The following is a 15,799-nucleotide window of genomic DNA, read 5'->3' as shown; positions in this document are numbered from 1 at the left end:
GTGATTATTCTCTAACCTAAACATGTGGTTTTTGAATTCAATTCATCGAACAAAACACTGCTTATTTTAACATATTACTTGCCACCTAAAATGGCAATATTCCCCAAATCCCAGGAGGTTCAAGTAAATCTCATTTATTTCTTACTTTAAGTCTCCACGTTCAACCTGTCAGTTCTAATGGCCAAGTGGCACGGGCAAATGATGGGCATGGCTAGCAACAAGACTGAAACTGATTAGAGGTACAGATAGAAACAATAGTAACCTGCTTCATAGCAGAGCCCCAAGGCAATCACATATATAGAATGCTCTAAGACCCTCAAAAGGGACTTAGATTAAGGCAGAAGAAACTACACTTATTTTAATTAAAAAATTGTCTCAGTGTTTACTGTCTTGGCTGATCTGATCCAAAAGATCTCTAGCTCCTCCTCTTCTAACTATGCCCAATTTAAATACCCTCAGGGGCCAAATAAAACTGGCTCAGCAGCTGGCTGAGAGGCATCAGGGAAGGGATGGAGATGTGGGTAAAGGGAAGAAAGCATTCCCAGACTAAAGGCATTCAATTTTTTTTCTCTTAACCCCAAGCTGGCCAACTACCCACCCTCACATGCTGACCCCAAATCAGCCCCATATGCTATATTTTGTTTATAGATTTTCCAAACTTTTTCTCCTAATGCCTAATATTAAAGTAATGCAAGTTTTTAAAAAAGTAACATCAAATGTGTATATGTGCAGAAAATGCCTGGAGGAATATACTCCCACATGTTAACAATAGCTATGTGGAGATGGGATTATGTTGTTATTTTCTTCTTTTTGTTATCATTGATTTTTCTAGTAAGAGGAGAAAAAAGTGACTTTTAATTAAAAAAAAAAAAAGTAGCATCAAAAGCCATGGACCGAATAGAGTCCTTAAAACTCTGAAAGTGGGAATAACAGATAGCAGGACAAACAGAGAGCTAGTGTCTGACTACCACATTAATCAACGGGAAATATTTGAGGGGCTACATGTCATCACTGTGCTATATTCAAATGTCATTCTATTTTTAAAATAGGAAAAGATGATCACCAGGAAAGAAATGCTGTATTTGATGAAATGAGGCAAATGAATTAGAATTTTGAAGCTCAGGTAAATTAAGCTATCTCCTAACACTTTCTTGAATTTTATAAAGTCTTACCATAAAGATCAGGTCCATGAGGAGTAAAGACATTATACAAAACAATGTTGAGTGGTGCAATCACCAACTTCCCATAATAGTAGCTGTCAATGACCACCACAGGCACCTAAAACAGCAGAAAACACACAGCAATTGTAAAGTTTTACTTTGGGAACATTCTCAAAACACTAATAGGATAAACCTGAGAATGAAAAACAGCATGAACTCCTAATGTTTCCTTTTTCACATCAAAGTTGCTTTCATTACAACTTTAGAACAAAACAAGAAAAAAAGAAAACTCACCAGAAAGAGTATCAGGGCCACCAGTGACCAATGAAAGAAACTCTTCCACCTGTGTTTCATGATCAGCAAATCAAAGGCAATGGGTAAACTATTCAACAGAGAAACAGAGAGTGGGGGGTAAAATAACATACTGACAGAGACAGGTCAGATTCACACATACCTCATGCTCAACTGATATTATGAACTTTGACTTCAATTCTGATATATCTCCTTCCAATACTTATTTGCTCTTCTTTCTTTTACTTAAATTCCTTACACAAGTAGCAAGTATGTGTTGCCCTCATTTCACTATTTCTTCCTTAAGGCCCTGTACCAAGCTAATAAAACTGATATAAGGTCCCCAGGAACTTCCTCTTGGCAAGACCCAGTATCTCTTCATAAGTTTCACCTCCCTTTGTCTTTGTGCTGCTCTGTTCCTCCTTCATTAGACTCCCTGGGCTCCTGTTCTTTTGTGGTCTCTTCCCTAGTGCTCCTTTCTATACTGTTTTTTTTCTTACTCCTTCACCATAGTCATATCTCCCCAGAGAAACTACAATCATTATCTCAGTGAGTGCTTCCACTTTTGTTCCATGAACAAACACCAATTCTTGAGCCTCCATGTGGTTTACTCAGAAGCTAGTAGTGGGAGCAGTGGGCTGGGTATGTGGGCAGATTCTCAGGTCCTTGGGCAGATGTTGTGATGTGGGTGATGGCATTAGTAATGGTAGAGCCATCCACTGGGACCCAAATGGTCCGTGTTGGTGCTGTGAGTAAAAGCGATAGGTTGGGCGGGCTAGTCTGCAGTCTCACAGCCACCCAAAACGGGGCAGTGGATATGGTCCTAAGCGTGCTTAGTAGAGTTCGGTCTTCTTTGTCCTTCCCCAGCCAGGTGGTAGCTGCAGCTGCGTCACCTTAAACTTGGCCCAAAGGTGGGGCACAGGACGGTATTAAACTCTTAAAATGGCACCAGCTGTGAGCCTGTGACCAAAGAGGGTGAGGCCCCAGTCAGGCGAGTAGTGTGGGCAAGAAGATGTGGGGAACACAGTCCACCCATGTCTCAGTCTCACAGCAGCCTGTTGCAGGGCAGTGCGTATTGTTCTAGGAGAACCTGGTTTCCCTGTCCCTCCTCAGCCTGGCAGTGGCTGCAGCCACATGAAGCTACACTCAGCCTGAGGGCAAGGTTCCAAATTTTTTATTTAAAGGACCTAACTATACATATTTTAGGCTTTGTAGGCCATATGTGGTCTCTGTTGCATATTCTTCTCTGTGTTTGTGTGTGTGTGCATTGTTTTTAAACAACCTTTTAAAACTATAAAAACTATCCTTAGTTCTTGGGCTGTACAAAAACAGCCAGGTAGATCTGGTCCATGGCCACAGTCTGCCAATTCTTGTGACACAGAGAAATGGAGAAAGTACTGTAGAGTTTAAAACAAGGGAGTGACGTGACTACATTTGCATTTTAGGACGATAACTCTAATTTGAGTGTGGAGAGCAGATCTGCAGTGGTTTAAGATTAGAGATGAGCTCATTTAGAGGCTATGTAGTAATCTAGGAGCAGAGAGGGGTGAAGAGAAATAGTCGGAATCAAAAGATATTTATAGGATGTGGGAAAGAGAAAAGAATCACAGACAATTTTCAGGTTTCCGGCGCAGTATTAAGGAGAAACTGGTACCATTTACTGGGATAGAAACATAGATAAAGGAACAGATATGGAGGGAATATAATGAGTTCAGGAGGTATCAGGCAGGTGGGAATATATGAGTGAAGCTCAAGAGAGATGACGAGACTAGACATAAAGATGGTTGAGGTCAGAAAATATAGTAGAGGGCCTAAGACAAAAATTTGAGGAATATAATAATTTGAGGATGATTTGCAAAATAGAATGAAGAAAGGAATGAAGGTGAGGAAGCCAACCTTTAAAAGGCATTTAAAAAAATTAAAAATGGCCTATTCTCTTAGTAACACCCCTTCTAAAAATTTACCCCATAAATTTCCACAAGTGTACAAAGATATCTGTACAACAATGTTCACTGAAACATTGTATATAATAACAAAAAAATGAAAACCAAATGTCTACCAATAAACAATGGTTAAATAAATTATGGATATCCATATAATGGAATGCTATGCAACTAATATAAAGAATGATATAAATCTATGTACAAGAGAAGATATACATATATACAGGATAATTCTATTTGTTTTAAGAATGTAGGTATATATGCACATGTATATATGTGTGCATTTATTCACATAAGGATAATTTCTGGAAAGATATATACAAAACTATTAGCAGTGACTATCTTTGAGGATTAGGCTAGAGAAGAAGAAAATTAGAAATTCTTTTTACCTCATACAATCTGATACTTTTTAAAATAATAAAGATGTAATACTTCTATAGTAACCTTAATGATAAACTAAAATATTTTTCTAAATTACTAGTGGTACAGGCAAGAAGTTATGGCAGCACAAACTAGAATAGAAGTGGTGGGAACAAAGAGTACAAAAGGAACTTGGGGAAAAAAAGATGCTAGGGTCAAGAAAGAAGGAGGACTGAGGGAAACTCAGATTTCAAGCCTGAGTGACTGGAAAAATGCACAGGACAGGGTGCTGTAGGGTGGAAAAAACATCAGCTCTAGAGTCAGAAAGGCCTGGAATCAAAAGCAAGCATAATCTTCAAGGCAAATTATTAATACTCAAACTCTTGGAGTCCACTTTCTCATTTATAAAGCACTAGTAATTATATTTCTCTTACAGAGCTGTTGTAAGGTTTCGGGATAAAGTTTACAAATGGTTTAGCAGTGCCTAATATATAGCAGATGCTTAATAGTCACCATTCTTATTAGAATTAATCATGATAATAAGCACTAAGAGAAACAGTCTGCCATTTCTCCGAATCTTTGTAGGCCAAACTGATTCCTATAACGTTAGGTGCTATCCAGATAATATGGAGATAATCCAACATTAAGATTTAATATATGCCCAGTGATAAATGGGAGAGGAGCTGTGTTAGTTTCTTACCCAAGAGCCGCACTGAATGGCCAGCCTAAGATGGCCCCAGCTGCTACTCCCAGCACAGCAACAGAAGTCTTGTCCATATACCATCCAGTCATGGCTATCAACGTAGTGTACATACAGAAGCTACTAGGAAGGAATGCTATAAGAGTAAAGAAATCATAAAAGGGAGGAGGACAAGAGTTTGAGATTAGAGAACAACTATTAAAAATTTACCTACATTGCAAAATGTCAATAACCAGGAACATATTTTGGATTTGCTATATTAGAAATGGTCGGTATGGGCCGGGCACGGTGGCTCACGCCTGTAATCCTAGCACTCTGGGAGGCCGAGGCAGGAGGAGGAGTATATTTTCAGGAAGGGAATATACTGCAAAAGACTTAGAGCCATTGCCGACAATTTATTTCTGAAGAAGTTTATCTTCGGAGATCGTCCTGGTCCTAACTTGTCTGCTACATAAATTCTTTTTTTTTTTTTTTGAGACAGAGTCTCACTCTGTTGCCTGGGCTAGAGTGCTGTGGCATCAGCCTAGCTCACAGCAACCTCAAACTCCTGGGCTCAAGTGATCCTCTTGCCTAAGCCTCCTGAGTAGCTGGGACTACAGGCATGTATCACCATGCCCAACTAATTTTTTCTATTTTTAGTAGAGACAGGGTCTCACTCTCGTTCAGGCTGGTCTCAAACTCCTCAGCTCAAGCAATCCTCCTGCCTCGGCCTCCCAGAGTGTTAGGATTATAGGTATGAGACACCATGCCCTTAAGAGCCAGATATTGGATAGCAGCACTGCTTTGTGTCCCACATCTGCTGATACAGATAGTGTGGTCTTTATACAGCCCCTTAATTATTTCCATCTACCATAACTTTGTTGTTATATACAACAGAGGACTGAGCCTAAGTTCTGCAACAGTAACAACTGATCAAAGTGTTTCTACTAACTGCACAAAAATGCAGATCTCCCTCTCCTGCTGCAGAAAGCTCGCATCACTAGAGAAGAAAAATTATTATCAATTCCAAAAAGAACTGCAATGAATAGGCAGTGAGATTTAAAGACCTCAGCAAAGGGTTCACAGGCTCTGTATCAAAGGATGCCTTTAACTTACCTGGGCCTCAACAGAGATTATAGAACTAAAGATACTTCCAGGAATCTCCCACACATAATGATCAATTTTAAAAGTAGTGAAGGAACTAAAAAATCATGTGAGGTACCACCTTCACCAATAAATGCTAAATAATATTGATGCCATCCAAAGCTGTAAATTCCAGCTGTCAATGTAGAGGACAAAAGTAGCAAAGGAATCTGAGGTCTCTGCTGATTCAAAGGGTAGAGCTCAGATGCATTTAGGACAGTGGCTCTCAAAGGTATTCCAGGGTGGAGCCCTGAGGTCTCTGCAGAACAGTATCAATTTTGATATAGCCAATGAGGGAAAAGTCAATATATAATTTTGTGCTAGATACTATTTTGTATATTTTTAGATATACTAGATTCTGGGACACACAAGCAGAAACTGTAAATGAGACAATTATATCCAGTAACTTAATTTTTCTGGAGAATTGGGAACAGACCTTTTGGCAGTTGGCCACCTTAGTTGAAATGATCAATGGCAGCACAGCTTAAAAACCACCACTCTAGATTAAGGTTTTTATTCTAAATTTCTGGGCTTATGGAGAAGAACACCTAATAGAAGATGCACACCTCTATAGAACACATTTCAAATAATGGGCAGAAAACAGAACCATCAAGAACAGGTTTTAGGCACAAAGAGCATCCTTAAACAAAACAACAGAATTATTTCCTTCGCCTAATGGCCAAGAAAGGAAGTGGGTGGTTGATAAAAGAATGTAACAGAAAATGCCCTGGTGAGACTATCAGCTCTACCTCTCATGAATTTTGACTTTTAGTAAGTCATTTCACCTAAGTTTCAATGTCCTCACCGGTAAAAATGGGAAAATATTTGTCTTACATTATAGGATTGTTGTAATGGTCAATCAAGATAATGTAGACAACAGTGCTCTGCAAATTATTGACATGTTATACAAATATAACCTATATCTGGACAAGTGCTTCCATTCAATGCAGCTGTGAACTATCGGTAAACCTACCCCCTCACCTGCCCTTTTACTTACCTGATGATGAGCAAAACATGCCAGTGCTGAGAACCAAGAAGGCCAGCATCATTCGACTCACGTGCAGCCCAAACTTCTTGCACACAGCCCTAGGAGGAAGGCAACGACTATCAGCACAGCAAATATTAGGGACAGACATTTCAAAGGAGAAGAACATGCCTGCATCACAGATAGCACTGAAGATCTAAAGTCAAATACAGACCTATCTTGACAGGTTTTTTTAACAATTTTGTGTGCATAAGAAACCCAAACATTCTTATTCTTGACACAGAAGAGATGCTTCCTATCTAAGAGGAAATATCTACATGCTAAGATTATGTCTACTATCGATAGGAAAACAGCATGATGCAGTGAAAAATAATAGTCCTCAAAATTCAGAAGGGCACAGGTTCAAATTCTGACTCTGCTATTTACTAGCAGTGAGATACTAACAGTGAGATACTAGTCTAGTCACATAATCTGTCAGATTCCTCATCTGTAAAATGAGCATAATAACTGATACATACTTTGCATGGTTTCTGTGAGGACAATGCAAAGTGCTTAGGAAAGTGCCTAGCACATAGTTGCTCAATAAACGGTAGTTGTCAGAAAAACAGACTAGGGGATTCGTGAAAATGTTAATAAGCTGTTATCTAAGTCAGTGTTTCTCAAATGTAAGCAATTATATCTCTCCTTCTACTTCTTTCTCATAGATTTTTGAAACTCCACAAATTAAACATTTTTAGATATTATTGCTTCATTTAGTCAATATTTGCTCAGATATATCCATGTGTCAACATTTTCCTTGCTCCAATTCCTTGTTGCATTTCAGAATTTCTTTCGGAAATAATTTTGCTTCTTCCTAAGTATATCTTTTAGAAGTTCCTTTAGTAAGAATCTGTTAACGGTAAAATTCTCTTTCATTGGTTACTTCCTTGGTTTCTTTTTCTCTCTCTCTTTCTTTTTTTTTTTTTTAACTGAAAAGTCTGTATTTAGCTCTTGGTCTTGAAAGATGGTTTAACTGAGTATACAATTTTAGGATGACAGTAATTATCTCTCAGCACTTTGATGATATTCTTTTTTTGTCTTCTGGCTCTTGAGAAGTCTTCTAATTGCCTACTATTCCTTTGTAGGTATTCTGTTAGTTCTGTCAACTTTTAAGATTTTTTTCTTTGTCCCTGGTGTTATACATAGTTTTATTGATTTCTTTTATGTATCTAGCTTGTAATATAGTAGGCTTACTAAATATATGGATTAGCATCCTCTTTCCCCCTCAATTCTGGAAAATTCTCAGCTATTACTCTCCTGAACATTGCCTCTCCCCATTCTATCATCTCCTTCTAAAATCTGATGAGCTGTATATTAGATCTTTCAACTCTATATTACACATTTCTTAACCTCTTCTATAGTACCTTTTTTGGGGGGGGGGTCTCTCTGCACTGCATTCTGAGTAATTTCTTCAAATCAATCTTTCCATTCAGTTTACTAGTTCACTTATTAGCAGTGTCTAATCTGCTGTCTAAACTGTCCACTGAATTTTAAATATCAATAGTGCACAATTTATACACTATGTAATATGTATATATGTATATATATATACTAATATATGTATACATATTATATATGATTCTTATAAATTCTGATTCTTTTTCAGATTTACCTGGTCATTTCTGTAGTCTCTTGTTTTTTGTTTATGTTTTTAATTCCCTCTTTTAATTCTTTAAAAATATTAAATATACTTATTTTAGATTATTATTTTAATAATTCCTAATAAATGAAGTTTTATAGGTCAGCTTTCTGTTGATTATTTCTGCTGTCACTCATAATGTCTTGCTCCCTTCTATGATTTGAGATTTATTTTTATTACAGTATCTTGTTCACTAGAACTTTATCACTGGTAATTCTTTGACACCTGAGTTGGGGTCTATTTCTATAGCGAAATTTTTGCCACCAGCCAGGGGCGTTACCAATTCAGAACAATTTAAAATAAATTATCTGCGTTTCCAGATCCTTCATATAAATAAATAATCAACTTGGGGCTTGGGCAACCATGCCGGTGATTTGAATTCAGACCCAAACCCATATAAAGACCAACTTATGTTACAATCCTCAAAGGTAGCACTGGCTTCGTTTTTTTTCCCTCTGCTCTACTCAGAGTCAAGCCCTAAGGTTTTTTTCAATTTGACATTTTTAGCTATGGGAAGATTCTTAATAATGGTCATTTTAAGTCCAAATACCTTTTAATGCATATTAAAGCATTATTAAAATAAGATGTTTGCTAGGTATCATGTAAAAAAGGTGGCTACTGTTATTACTGGAACACTTACATACTTAATAGTTCCACTAATATTCAATTAACCAGTAGCTACTTTGTGAAAGAGAATGATGTACTAGGTGCAAATAAGAGCAGTGAGTCCACTGCTCTATCAGCTAAGTCCCATCAGCTAAGCTCTAGGGTAGAGGTAAACCATAATCCTATATCCTTGGACCAAAAATAAGATTCTACTAAATCCTACCAAGTAAAGATCAGTTAAATATGTATTAACAGAATTAAAATTAATGATATGAGGGTATGGTATTTATGAACCTTAGGAAACAAAAAGATAATGATAGGTACAGTATTCTTCTCCAACTGTTGGTTTCAAACAAGAAGTCACACTTCAGATATAATATCAAGAGCTAGAAGGAAAATGTTTTCTATTCCTAATCACTGCCCCCTAGACCATCAAGAAAGATAATCTAAGCTAAACTGGGCTTCCTCATAGCACTTTTAGAAGCAAAGCTTTTATACTTACTTATAAAAGTAAAGTTCACAAATACAGCTCACAAAAGCCAGGAGACATCGCAAAAAGTAAAAGACAAGAATCTGAAAGAAACCCAGAACAAGAAAATAGAAGTCACAGATATGAGCTAGAAAAACTTATAAAGATGAAACCACTCTCATTTGTCATCAATAACACTACAAATTGGTATAATCCTTTTGAAAAACAGTATGTATCAAAAACCATACAGATTTTCATATCCCTATACTCAGTATCAGTATACTTCTATCACTCCAGGATGCAGAGGATAAAGGGCAAGCTCCATTCATGAAAATGTTAATTGCAGCACTATTAATTTAGCAAAAACTTTAAAAAACTATAAAATGTCCAAATATAAGGAAATGATTAAATAAATTATACTACATCTATTTCATGGACTATTATACAGATATTAAAATTTATAGGAACAAAGACAGTGGAAAAATTCTTGCAATATAATGCTCATTCATTCAACAACCACTTCTTAAACAACTATATTAGGTACTGATTATTATAAAATATTATGTGAAAATGTACACTACAATATTATTTATACATCAGAATTACAGCTATGGAAACTATATGCATATGAAAAGACTAAAAAGAAATAAAATACAATGGTAAGGGTAGCTATAGCAGCCTGGTGGGATTTAGGTGAGTATTTTTCCTATTCATAGCACCCAAATTTCAACAATGTGATTTTATTAATTTTATAAATAAGAACATCAATTTAAAAAATAAAAATAACAAAATTACAGGGGGTTATACTGAATAGCTTTTATACTAGAGAATACCATGTTTAAGAGCAGTGAATTCCTCAGTGCATAAGCACTACTTAAATACATAGTATGATTAATATAAGGGCATATAACTTGGAAATACTCTCCATCTTCACCACGATAACCAAAAAAAATCCAAAAAGAGTTGAATAAAGTGATCCAGTAAATGTGCAGATTCATTCATTAATTCAATAAAAACACTAAAAATGTATATACACTGAGCACTATTCTAGATGCTATTAGAAGATAATTTTCATACAAGGTGTCTACATTTAAGGACTCCTCATCTAATTGATCAGAGTACAAATACACATTTAGAAAGTTAAAAATTAACACAAACTAGGCCGGGCGTGGTGGCTCATGCCTGTAATCCTAGCACTCTGGGAGGCCGAGGCGGGTGGATCATTTGAGCTCAGGAGTTTGAGACCAGCCTGAGCAAGAGCCAGACCCCGTCTCTACTAAAAAAATTGAAAGAAATTAGCTGGACAACTAAAAATATATACATAAAAAAAAAATTAGCCAGGCATGGTGGCACATGCCTGTAGTCCCAGCTACTTGGGAAACTGAGGCAGGATTGCTTAAGCCCAGGAGTTTGAGGTTGCTGTGAGGTAGGCTGACGCCACGGCACTCTTGCCTGAGCAACAGAGTGAGACTCTGTCTCAAAAAAAAAAAAAAATTAACATAAATTAATATAAGAATTGTATTTAGGAGCAGAACAACAATGCGACCATCCCTACTAATATTGAACATAGTAACTGGAAGCCCCAGTGAATGCAAAAAGACATGAAAAAGAAATGAGATATAAGGAATGGAATAGAATAAACTAAACTAAATGTACAAAGATGATAGAGAACCTATGAGATTCACCTGACAAACTAGTAAGGAAATTCAGTGAGATATTCAGTATTAAGATCAAAATACAAAAATCAGTTGTGTTCCTCTATACCAGAAATACCCACCTAAAATATAACAGAAAAAAGATACCATTTATGATAACAACAAAAAGTACAAAGAATCTAGGCACTTATCTATCAAAGACTGCAGAAGACTGAAATGGATACTTTTTTATATTTTATTAAAAGACACAGAAAACCTGTCTAGATGGATAAATCTATCACTTTAGGGACAGAATGATTTAACACTATAAAAGTATTATCATATTTAATATGTAAATACAGTAAACAGTATACTGAAGAACCACTATAACCCAGCAGAATTTAAGTGAGGGGCAAACTGATTCTAAAATGATTTTTAAAACATAAATTTTAAAAAGGGCAAAGTGAGACATTCACTCACTAGATACTGGCATACATTACAAAGCCATAATAATAAAAGCTATATAGTACTAACTGACAAACTCATAAAGAATAAAGATGACAGAAACAGACCCACATACATATGGGAATGAGGTGTATGATAGAGATGGCATGACAAATCAGAAGGAAAAAGATGGATTATCTGGCAGATGGTACTAGAAAATCCAGTTTACCACATCGCAAAAAATAAAGCTGGATCTTCCCACAATTTATAAAAATAAACTTCAAATGATTAAAGCCTTACATGTGAAAGGTAAAATTAAAAGTTAATTGGGCTGGGCCCAGTGGCTCACACCTATAATCCTAGCACTTTGGGAGGCTGAGACAGGAGGATCCCTTGAGGCTGGGTGTTTGAGATCAGTCTGAACAACACAGTAAGACTCTGTCTCTATTAAAAAAAAAAAAATTAGCTGGGTATGGTGGCACATGCCTGTAGTCCCAGCTACTTGGGAGGCTAAGTGAGCCAGGAGGATTACTTGAGCCCAGGAGTTTGAAGTTGCAGTGAGCAATGATGACACCTCTAGCCAGCCCAGTCAACAGAACAAGACCTTGTCTTCAAAAAAAAAAAAAACCTAATATCTCTATGACCTATGAAGGAGGATTCTTTTACAAAGACCTCAAACCTACCAATCATAAGAGAAAAATTGGTTGGTTTGACTATATCAAAATTAAAGATTTCTGTTCAACAAAGGACCACAGACAATGTTAACAGAGAGATGACAGCCTAAGAGAAAAGATTTGCTATATCTAAAACCTACGAGGGATTACTATTGAGAACTTTTACAAATCAGGAGAAAAAAATAGAAAACCCAATATGAAAATGGGCAAAGGATGTGAATACATAATTCACAGAAAGGGAAATCTGAATGACTAATAAATATAGCAAGAAATGCTCCACATCACCAATAATCACAGAAATTCAATTAAAATGAGAAACATATCACATATATGAGAAAGTCAAAACTATCAAGTACTTGGGAGATTTGAGGAAGATAGAACTTGGAGTATCATTGTAGGGAACATCAAGTTGTATAACCATTGGAGAGCCATCTGGCAGAACCCAGTGAAATTATCCCATTCCTAAGTGTACACTTCAGAGAAATTCACACACAGATCTATAAGGAGACAATACAAAGGTGCTCTCATTTGGGGTAGCAATAAGTTGGAAACCAGCCATCACTAATGGTGTGAATTATTACCACTGTCTCTCAGCAACAACCACCCTTTTCAGGATTACGATGCTGGGGCTGGGACTGTATACGCTACAATTCCCCTTTGCCAAGTGGCTCCTTGTTGGCTCGCACTGGCAGAACTAAGGCAGAAAAGGAGATTGGAAGTAAGAACAAGAGGAGAAGGGAAATCTTCCCTTCTGTTTTAACTCACTGTTCACATCAGTGATGTAAGAGGATTAGTAATATAAGAGGAAGAATTCTGTGTTGAACATGTCAAATTTGAAGTGATAGTAGATATCCAAGTCAAATAAAAACCCTACACATTGCATGTTGTTAGTTCTCTACTGAGTTCTTTATCCTACATTGTCTTTCCTCTGACAAGTTCAAAAAACTAGAAAGGACATACTAGGTAGGGAAGGGAGGAACAATGTTTAGAAAAGTATTACCTTTCTGATCATTATAAAGTGCAAATGCAATCACATCTCTTTTCTGTCTAAAACCTTCTTGTGGCTTCACTTAATGTAGCTGGGGAAAAAAACAAGACAGTCTAATTCCCTAACAGATCCTACCAGGTCTTACATAATTCTGGCCTCTTCCTACCTCTCAGCCTCATCTAATTCACTCCACCACTCCTTCACTCTTTCAAGTGTCAAACCTATTTATACAAGAAGGCCCTACTGGCCTTCTTCCCAGCCTCAAGGTCATCAGTCTAGAAGATTGTTGTTCCCAACTTCCTTCCTGATCTTCATTCTTCCCTTACGTAGACTACTCCTACTTATCCTTCATTTCTCTTAATCAGGGACTTCGATTTCAATGAAAATGGACTTTTCCCCTATTTTTCCTGCTAAGTAAACCAAAAAATCTGGACACTATAATTAAAACAGACCTAAGACGACTCTGAAGGTGGAGAGAAAAAGGCAGACTGGCTACAGACTTTGAGACATGAGGAACAACACAGTGGTAAATTCCATGGGTTTTCTTTTTGCCTTGTATATTCCAGACAGGAAGCTAAACAAGCCGGCAACCAGAAATGCCAATGGGTATAGACAAAAACGCCCCAACCAAGGCCTGTTCTGTCTGGCCAAAGGACCAAGAAAGGGGTAGCCTAGCATGATTTAAAAAGTAAAACAAAATTTAGTTAACTTTAAAATTAACAAATAGTTTTCATTTTTTTGAAATTATTAAGTACATAATAGATTTTTACAAAATAAGGTACACTTTTAAGTATATCTAATTGAAGTTTCTTGAATGTGGCATTGTTTGATTATAGCTATTAATAAATTAATGTAGCCTTCCACCATGAAAAAAAAAAAAAAAGTAAAACAAACAAACAAACCTTTTAGATAGCAGCCAGTCTACTCCAGCCAAACACCCCAGAAAAAAACTGTGGCCCCCCTCCCACCCATGTATCAAAGATATAGCAGAAAGCCAGGACTTTCATCCCTGGTGGCAGTAATGAGTCGTTCCCCTACCATGGTGTCAGTGGCAACCACTTAGGGAGCCTGAACTTCCACTCCCACCTCCAACCTGTCAGTAGCAAGGTACCCCTACCCTACCTGCTGGGGTGGTATCAGTGGAGGTCTAGTAGGGAGCCAGACCTCCTCCCCCTGCTCAGGAATAACAAAGAGGACCCCCTTCCTCAGGTGTCAACGGAGGGGAGTTCTATCCCTACTTGGCAGTAACAAAGTAGAGACCTTCCCCTCAACCTTCTTTCCCCTGCTGGAGTAGTATCAAAAGAAGCTGACTATTCAGCAGGAATGTAAGAGAGCAAAGTTAAAACAGAAAAAAAAAAAAAAAAAAAAAAGGCAGCGGCTAAAACAAAAGGCTTAAATAAGATCTGAGTGAGGAGCCTACTAGTGCAAAGAAAGCATGCTGAGCCCATGAATAATCCAGAGTCTCATAAGACAATACCTAAAATTTCCAGCTTTCAACAGAAAATTATTTGTCATACCAAGAACCAGGAAGATCTCAAACTTAATGAAAAAAGTCAATCAACAGATTCCAACACCAAGATGACAGAGATGTTAGAATTATCTGAATTTTAAAGCAGCCATTGTAAAAAATACTTCAATGAGCAATTAAGAACATGCCTGAAACAAATGAAAAAGCAAAAAGTCTCAGTAAAGAAATAGAAGATACTAAACAAAATCAAATGGAAAGATGGACAGAGGAAATGAAGGAGACAGAGGAAAAAAAAATCAGTGACCTGGAAGACAGAATAATAGAAATTACTCCATGTAAACAACAGAGAGAAAACAGACTTGGTGGTTGGGGGGAAGAACAGAGCCTCAGGGACCTCTGGGACTAATAATAAAAGACCTGACATTCATGTCATCGAAGTTCCAAAAAAAGAGGAAAAATAGGACAGGGTTAAAAAAGTACTCAAAAAAAATAATAATAATAATAACAGCTAAAAACTTCTCAAATTTGGCAAAAGACATAAGCCTAAAGATTCAAGAAACTGAGTAAACTCCAAACAGGATAAACCCAAAGAAATCCATGCCAAGCAAGACACATCATAGTCAAGTTCTTGAAAACTAATCAGGTTAGGTCCCAGTTAATACCTACTTATTCCTCAGCACTCTGCTTAATTAAATTAGCCCCTCCTAATATGCTATTCCATTGCAAATTGTATTTTTCCTCCATAAGACCCAGTGCATTTAGAATTACTGTTCAATGTTCATCTTCACCACTAAACAGTAAGTTCCATAAAGTCAGGTATTTGGTCATTGTTACAACCACAGCACTTAACACAGTGTCTACCAAATAAAAGTTGCTCCATTAATATTTGTTGAGTGGTGAATGAATAAATGATTCTTCTTTTTAAAAAATCCCTTCTTAACTACCAATATATTTTGTCCTTTTCTCAAAACTATTCCAGAGACTCACCTCTTGATCAGTTGTGACTGTTTCCAGATTGGCCTGCCCTTACCTTATTAGTTTGTAGAATTCTTGCATGAAATGCAGCTGGCCAGGCATGAAGCAACAGGTAAGCATAGGAGCGAATGGCATATGCTGGGGAATATTCCCAAGTCTGAAACCCCTCCCCATAGATGAGGTAGTGTGTCTAAAAGTACAAAAACACATGAATTCAGGGTTACATTGGCCAAAAATCCCTGTTAAGAGGATACAAGTGAAGTTTCTGAGTTGAAATATTAAAGAGACAAAGGTACACAAAA

The 15,799-nt window shown here is 37.0% G+C and overlaps 1 protein-coding gene across 9 annotated transcripts in view; it reads right to left on the bottom strand.

The window, feature by feature from the left end:
- The window catches only part of ALG9 (ALG9 alpha-1,2-mannosyltransferase), a 95,693-nt gene that overhangs the window by 75,106 nt on the left and 4,788 nt on the right, over positions 1-15,799 (bottom strand). For all 9 annotated transcript variants that reach the window (XR_006736332.1, XR_006736331.1, XR_006736333.1 and 6 more), the window contains 6 exons: positions 15,553-15,687; positions 9,348-9,418; positions 6,574-6,662; positions 4,455-4,590; positions 1,455-1,542; positions 1,173-1,278 (listed from right to left, as the gene is read on the bottom strand). Coding sequence is in view for 6 of the 9 variants with exons in the window: in XM_045556614.1 (XP_045412570.1) it covers positions 1,173-1,278; positions 1,455-1,542; positions 4,455-4,590; positions 6,574-6,662; positions 9,348-9,418; positions 15,553-15,687 (625 nt within the window). In the remaining 3 variants the exon portion in view is untranslated. The remainder of the gene's footprint in view (positions 1-1,172; positions 1,279-1,454; positions 1,543-4,454; positions 4,591-6,573; positions 6,663-9,347; positions 9,419-15,552; positions 15,688-15,799) is intronic.

The sequence above is a fragment of the Lemur catta genome, chromosome 7 (genome assembly GCF_020740605.2).
Source record: "Lemur catta isolate mLemCat1 chromosome 7, mLemCat1.pri, whole genome shotgun sequence".
Taxonomy (NCBI): domain Eukaryota; kingdom Metazoa; phylum Chordata; class Mammalia; order Primates; family Lemuridae; genus Lemur; species Lemur catta.
The sequence above is the reverse complement of the archived record's forward strand: the minus strand, read 5'-3'. Positions and strand labels throughout refer to the sequence as shown.